We start from the raw sequence: 7,833 nt of genomic DNA on the forward strand, positions 1-7,833 counted from the left end.
AGTAATCCCTCTTTTTAATTTAGCAATTATCTAAGGTTTTGGCAATGGCAAAGTGAAAGATTATGTCACTAAAGACGTAAACTCACTGCATTGCATGATCTTTAGCTGGTGAAAACTTTGAAGGCATTATGTGACTTATGTTGTTTTTATTTTTTAAAGCATGATTAACTTTCGTGTGACTCCCTTTACTTTAGGCTGTTAATAGTGCAATAGTTTATCTCTGCACTGAGAGCAGCATCTTGGAAGATTAAGATGCACTTTCAGTCAGTTTACAGACGTTTGTTGCTCTTCAGTGAATGATTTTTTTTCAGCTAAAACTCAGAATGGAGTTTTGAGAGATAGTTACAAGAAGCTATGCGACAGAATATGTCATGAGTAGTTATTTGCCTTTGCAGTGGCTACAGGTTATAGTAAATACATTAACCGTGATTTTGCACAGAAAGATGCAAAAAAAATATGTCATCATTGGCGGACACTCCTGAGAAATAAAATAAAAACAACAGCTGAGATCAATTCTCCTTTTCTTGATTCTGTTTATACTGTAAACAGATTTGCTTTTGCACTGCTAAACAGCAAGCTGTTAGCTTCCACTTGTCCCTTCAACAGTTATTTACAAGCTGCCAGCGTTTGTTGATTGATTATATTCTGTTCTGATATTATGAAAATGAATTTCATGAAGTATTTTTGTTAAATGTTTTTACAGAGAATTAGTGCTAAATGTACCCAAACACTGGGCTGAGAAAATGAGTATTCCTTTGTGTATTCTAGCTCTTGTTCTCCTTGAAGGTATAGTGGAGGATGTTCCTTTTCCTGGTGGATAATCAAAATAAGTGGTTCTCCTAATTGGTCATTCCGGTAATATGTTTGCGTAAGGCCGTCCTACGTGCTTGTCCCCATTTTTTTTACGTACCTATGGCAAGTCTGAAATAGTTTAAAAATTGAAAACCTGCTTTTGGAAAGTAAGCTTGAATGAGTGATGCAAACAGCAACTTTTAAACAGAGCGTGCATGTTTTTGCACACATTTAATAGGCGTTCCTTCTCGGGAGCGGGGACAGGGTTGTGCATTTCTTTGGAGTGGAGAGGGTGGGTCTTTTAAAAAATGTGTAAAATCTTCCATTATACCTTTAAATCTGAAACAATTTTAATGATTTTCTATTCAACTTTGGAGATATGTGAAATCAGAAGCAGATTTATTAATATGTAACTTAGGTTGAAGTCTCTATAAACATTCATATTACGGTAGCCAGATCCTGTTACAGGGAAACAGCAAATCTGATAAACCTGAAGGGTGTAAATCCAAACAAAACAAGACCATTCTTTATCTACTGTGACTGACTGGTTTCTTTTAACCCACTTATCTACTGTAGCAATCACAGCATCTATACTTGTTTTACATTGTCTTTCATTCTATCTTGAAGGATTTTAGGGTAACAATCATAACCTCTGTTCAGGTTCAGGAGACAATGCCAAGCTGGTTCTATTCACACAAAGACACTGAACAGAGGGAACTCTGACTGGTCTGGTTGCAGGAGGTCGACCAGGAAACAAACAGTCCCAGAGAGGCCCTCGAACAGACTGTAGATGCTGGTGACAGAGAGCGAGCCTGCCTTAAACTCCTCAGTGAAGATGAACTCTGCAAACCTGTAAGTGGAAGAAAAAAAACAGAAAGTAAACGATGAAATCATTTGGCAGCAGCTGATTGCGGATGCAGATCACATTGGTTGGTGCATATTTGTATTAACATTTAGCTGTCTTCAAGATAAACATCGGCAGGGAAAATAGGTACTAAACACATCAATGTGTTGGGTAGCATTGATGCCTTGCAGCAAAAAAATTCCGGGTTCAATTCCCGATTTTGCATGGAGTTTGCAAGTTCTCCCTGTGCATGGTTGGGTTCTCTCCAGGTACTCTGGCTTCCTCCCACAATCCAAAAACATGATCGTTAGGTTAATTGGCTTCTCTAAATTCTCCTTAAGTGTATGTGTGTACGTGAAAGGTTGTTTGTCCTGTTTACCTCTGTGTTGCTGGATGGATGGATGGATGGATGGATGGATGGATGGATGGATGGATGGATGGATGGATGGATGGATGGATGGATGGANGGATGGATGGATGGATGGATGGATGGATGGATGGATGGATGGATGGATGGATGGATGGATGGATGGATGGATGGATGGATGGATGGATATAAAATATACATGAGAATAAGTAATAAGAACAAGTAATCTAGACATAAAAACATCAAATCAGTCAATAATTAAGTTAAAAACCCTTGGAAAGTAGGAGGGAATGAGTACTTAAAACATATATAAATTAAGGTATAAAACAGGATAGAAAGCCAGTAAAATTAAATAAAATGTCTTTCAAATGGTATCTCTTTACCTCTGTGTAGCTTATAAAACATCTCTAAATGGGTAAATGCATAGTTTTTTGCTTAAACACAAGTTGATGGTGTTACTTACAGAAAAAAAATTCGAAAGTTCAAGATTAAAAGAGTAAAGCCATAATCCAGAAAAAGAAATTTTGCAATTTTACATGACATGAGGGATAATCAGGGGCACCTTTATATAATTTTTTACTGAAGAAGAAAATAAATAATAACATGAGTTTCCATCAGCTGAAGTCTAAAAAGAGAGACGGACCTGTTTCAAGAAAAATAATATTGAAGGTCATTTTAATAAATTTTGACAAGCCATTAAAATATAGTCTGATAAGAACAGACTTGAACTCTTTTGAGGTCTATGCTCACATTATGTTTGGACAAATAATGTTACTTTAAGCAGCCTGACAAAAATATTTAGCAACATATCATAAAGCTAAATCTTGGTCCAAAATTGGCTTTCTGTATGACAGTTTTAATGTTGATGCTTTATTTGCTATACATTTAAATCATTTAGATATAAAGTACAATTAAATAGTTTTCTCCCATCTTAGTTCATATATTTGCTGTGTGAAAACTAGTCAGAAAGAAAGTTTAGTTTAACTGAGCAACCATTTTATGACATACTGGGAAAATCAAATTTACTGCCAGTTTTGGACACGGCTCATGAAATTTCGATCTTACAGACGGTCTTTGGCCGATCTACTTCAGACCAGTGGGAATAATGAAAATTGATTGCCTGCCTTTGTGCACGGTAGAGGTATTTCGAATTGCCTGTGAGACGATAAAGTAGCAGAAAGACATAAGCGCTGCCTGCAACCCCGTGACAAATGCCAGGTCCTTTCTTCAGCAGGCCTTTCTGCCAGACCAGCTCCCCACTTCGGATGCACGTGTCCAGATACTGTGGCTTCTTATTGATCAGATAGGCTTTTGCAAAGAGATATGCCACACCTGCAGGACGAGATGGAACCATTAGCGTAACCACAATATGCAACAGGTAATGTGAAACTGCATCATTAACAGTGGTTGTACCCGGAGCTCCGTGGCACCAGTGCACCAGCTCGTTTTCTCTCTCGATGATGGCCCCAAGCTCTGCCGGCCAGTTGCAATTCTGTTCCTGGCTCATTAGGAAATCAACGCTCTGCCACACCAGGTCCCTCTCCGCCCCACTGAGCATGTCCTGGTAGCTTAGCAGCATCTGCAGCACTGAAGATAGGCCATGGGCTGCACCTGAAAGGAGGCACCGTGAGGATTGGGTCAAGCACGCACCAACGAAACCAGGCATGCAGGCAAACACTATGCCAGGCACACAAACAGACACAGCCTTGCAAGATACAAGCATAAAACACTGACAACAGACTGCATGTACACTTCTTTTTGCCTCTTGTAGCTCACTGACCTGGCTCAACAATTATACCTGGCAGCAATGAGAAAACTTTGGAGAATATCTGCGAGTAAATCAATGACATCTGGCTTCAATATCAGTTAAGCCCAACATTTCTTTACCCCCCTGGAAGGTGTAGGCTAAAATTTGTTTCATTTTTATTTGACTCGTTTTGACAAATATGACTTTGGATCATCACAGCATGGGTTCTGACTTAAATATAGAAGAGAACTGATGGAAGGAGCTAAACATTAGGGTGATGGCAAGGAGATGTTACAAAAACTTGGAGCTCAGTCACCATTGAGAAGTTGTTAAAATAGTGCAAACACTTAAAAATCTTATTAAAAATTATGAAAAGGGTTTGATATATCTGGAAGTCCCACAGGTTCTTAGCTCTGCCATTCTCCACCACCTTAGGTGGCGGCTCCCATTTTGACCTGTGGGTCGCCAGTTTGTATTCTGCGCAGATGCACACATCCTGGTGTTGTGGATCAGCAAGTCAGTGTCTTATTCACTCGTAGCAAACAGCTCGATGTCATCCATGTACATGAGGTGGCCCCATTTACAAGTTGGTATCCATAGCCAGTCTTGTTGATTATTTGACTGTACAGGCCTATGTAGAACAGAAGGGGGAGTAGAGCATCTCGTTGGTATATTCCAGACTTGATGGAGATTTTTCCAAGTGGTTTGAAGTTGATCTCATGTGTGGTTTTCCACAGCACCATGGAGTTTAACATGAAGGCTCTTAGAGGGCTGTTGGTCTTGTAGGACTTCAGGCATTCCAGGATCCATGTGTGTGTCATTGAGTCATAGGCTTTCTTGTAATCAACTCAGGCTGTTCACAGATTTGGTTGTCTGGTTTTGTATATAGGTGAATATTTTTTTTAACATTAACATTAATTGACATATCTAGGCTAAAAGAAAAACAAAACCAATGCAAATTTGATTGTGCCTTCAAATTGTTTCAAAATCAGTTTCACTGACATATTCGCCATATGTAGCCTGGTAAATAAAGGTATATTATTCTTGATTTAATAATTGACTTAAATAACAGAATATTTTGGGTGGTTTTTTTTTCAAAAGCAATCAAAATTGTCATTCATAAATCTGTTTTAGGGTCAATAGCGTGACATATTATAAATAAGACACACAGGTCCGCAACTGAAAATAATTCTGACCTACAAACTGGGAAAACCCTTTTCCCAAAAACCAATACCACTGGGTTTAAATCAGGCCATATCATTGAAAGGTGGAGCTAAATAACATGAATCCTGGACAAAGAGTCATTAAAATCGCTGAACACATGCAGTGCAACCAAAGCTCTCTGGGATTTTACAAACACTGCATCTTCTTTCAGGATCAGAAACCTACAAACGGTAAACGGTAAGCAAAGGTTTCAGGACAGGCAAAGTTAAACACATGCAGATCCCTAAACAAGTGCCCTCCCCAAACCAGAACTCTTAAAATAGTCAACTTGTTTCACCCCTCAATCACCCATTGATGATGAAACCATGCAGAGGTGACCAGCAGGGCTATGCTTACTATGAACTCTGTGCTTGTCTGAAAGTTAGTGAGGAACTCCAGCCCTGATGCTTCTCCTCATCTGATGCAGTCAGGAAAAGCACAGTTAGCTTTACACATATGAACACAACAGCTCCACAGCCAGAGACACAGTCATGTATAAAGATCAGGACACCTAATACCAGTCTGCTTGTGTTTTTATAGCAAATATGGATATTTGATAGCAATTTTTAACAATGGAAAAACATTTTAGGTAATAACCAAATTCAAAACATGTAATTTCTATGCAGGATTAGATTCACACAACCAAGCATATATTTCTGTCCATGATAACTAAATTTACACATAGCTGCATCACATTAGATTTAAATGGTTACATCATTACTCAGCTTTTTGAAATAGGGTCACCCTGTTTACACCTCAGCCATTTAGCTTGGAACTCGCCTGGCAGTTATAGCCAGAGCAATCACCATGCATAGATGTAATACATGTCCAATAAAGTTTACTTGAAAAAGAGACTGCATGATGATAAACATTTGCTGCAAATGGACCAGGACAGCATAAAATCCACCATGACCTCTAAGGTGTATCAGAGGACGTTTGAGGAAAATGTGAGGTTAAAAAAATAAGGCTGTGTCTGATATAAAACATAGTATTTAATCTGCCAAAGGATACTGAGAATTAAGAAATGAAAAGTAGTTCATGTTGAGGTCAAATTTCATAACTTTATTTAACTCATAAAGTTATGATGCCGCGTAACAGGCTGACTGTAAGAGAAGCCCTTCAAACATCTCGCAAGGTGAGGGGGAGAGAAAACTTTCTGTGATCCAGACTACAAAAACATATGTGAAACTATTATTTAAAAAAGGTGTGTGGCTAGGAAACAGAATGTAGGGTGTCGTAACTTTTTCCTAAGCTATAAATGCCTTTTTCTTACATTTCAATTAACATTTAAAATTAGCTTTATTACAGGTGCTTACCTGCAGGTTTTCCAGGGATAAATAAAAAGATGAAACAATATTCAACATTTTCTTCAGAAACTGAATATTTAATGGGGTGTTCATATTTTTTTTCCACATGACTGAAGTTCTGGAATTGAACAATAAATTTTTATCATTAAAAGTGATAAAAAGGCATTTAAGGAAGCAGGACGGTACAAAGGTTTTAAAATGGCACACTCTCTTTATATCAATAGATCATCTAAGGGTCTTTTACAAAGTTGAAAAGAACAAAAAACAAAGTCAGGCTTTTTCAAGGGAACTTGTAAATAAATTAGGAATGATTAAGGGCTTCTGTAGAAAACTGTTAAAAAAAATGAAATAAGTAAGGGGAAAGTTAATGTTCTTACCGAGGTATTCTGTTCCATAGTATGAATACATTAGCGGGAAAGGCTTTCTCTTCCTCCTGGCGTACTGCTTTCCTGACTCAATGATGGCCTGGCAAATATATTTGATCTGATCTTTGCTTAAAATCTGCAGAAAGACGAACACACACAGATGTTATCAGTAATGCATTCATTACAATAAAGACAATGATTAATCTGCAGTCAGAAGCTCTCAAGCACCACTAATGATTTGTCCTTCTGCTAGAATAACTACAAATTACAATCCTACTCTCTAAGACACAAAAGTCATTAATGCAATAAACTGATGGCAACATCCATCCTAATAAGACAAATCCAAAAAATGCTCCAGGAAAAAGCTGCCAGTACTGACTCAGAGATTCCTGGTAAGGCCAGAAATAAAAGAGACTAAAGGTGTCTGGGAGAACAAAGGTCACCTAAGGAAGCAAACTAAGAAGAAAGTCAAAGGTGTTCTATGTCTTGTTGAGTCAGGCAAGAGGGGAGAGTGAAATAGATGAGGCTGAAGCTGCTGTGACAACAATCAAGAATAGAACATTTGAAGATGAAGTCCTGTCAAGGTCCTTTATCTGATATCATCTTTAATATTACCTTTAGGATAATTACCAATGGGTAAAATACTCAGTCTACATTAAAACTAGTTTGATTCTGGTAATTATAAGATAATTGTGATGCTGAAACAAGTAACTGATTTACTATAACTGGTTTAGTCATTGAGTACTAATATCCCGATATGCATGGGCATTTCTAGACAGGGGCCAGCAGGGCCAAGGGCCCCTGTAGAACTGGTCTTTGCCCCTGCTGTGGCCCCTGTACTAAAGACATAATACTAAATACATTTCAAATAATTGTATAAGCCATAATTTATTGGTCCCTGTATCTATTTTTTAGGGTTTACTTTTTAAATAATGCAAAAAAATAATTTATTCCACTTTAAGCTTATAGTTATATTTAGACAGGATCACAGTTTTTATTTGTTTTTCTTAGGTGTCCACACATGAAAGTAGCAGCTGTTTGGATCAAGTGTCACTGATGTAACCGGAACTATTTCCCTCTGAAGATACACCCCTCTGACGTTTTAAAAGACGTAACTTCCTGTTTCATCGTTCTAATTTGATGATGACCCTAGGCCGCATAAGGCTAGTGTGAGCACTCCCCATCTGAAGGCTTCACTCAGTAGCGAC

General features: G+C 38.0%; 1 protein-coding gene across 1 annotated transcript in view; it reads right to left on the minus strand.

Annotated features, from left to right (window-relative positions):
* Positions 1–1,034: 1,034 nt before the first annotated feature.
* The window catches only part of lancl3 (LanC like 3), a 13,016-nt gene continuing 6,217 nt past the window's right edge, over positions 1,035–7,833 (minus strand). Inside the window, exons 2-5 of the mRNA XM_015385350.1 lie at positions 6,638–6,761; positions 3,417–3,614; positions 3,128–3,335; positions 1,035–1,642 (exon numbers count right to left, since the gene is read on the minus strand). Of these exons, the coding sequence (XP_015240836.1) occupies positions 1,483–1,642; positions 3,128–3,335; positions 3,417–3,614; positions 6,638–6,761 (690 nt within the window). The 3' untranslated portion in view covers positions 1,035–1,482. The remainder of the gene's footprint in view (positions 1,643–3,127; positions 3,336–3,416; positions 3,615–6,637; positions 6,762–7,833) is intronic.

The sequence above is a fragment of the Cyprinodon variegatus genome, unplaced genomic scaffold, assembly GCF_000732505.1.
Source record: "Cyprinodon variegatus isolate N-32 unplaced genomic scaffold, C_variegatus-1.0 Scaffold337, whole genome shotgun sequence".
Taxonomy (NCBI): domain Eukaryota; kingdom Metazoa; phylum Chordata; class Actinopteri; order Cyprinodontiformes; family Cyprinodontidae; genus Cyprinodon; species Cyprinodon variegatus.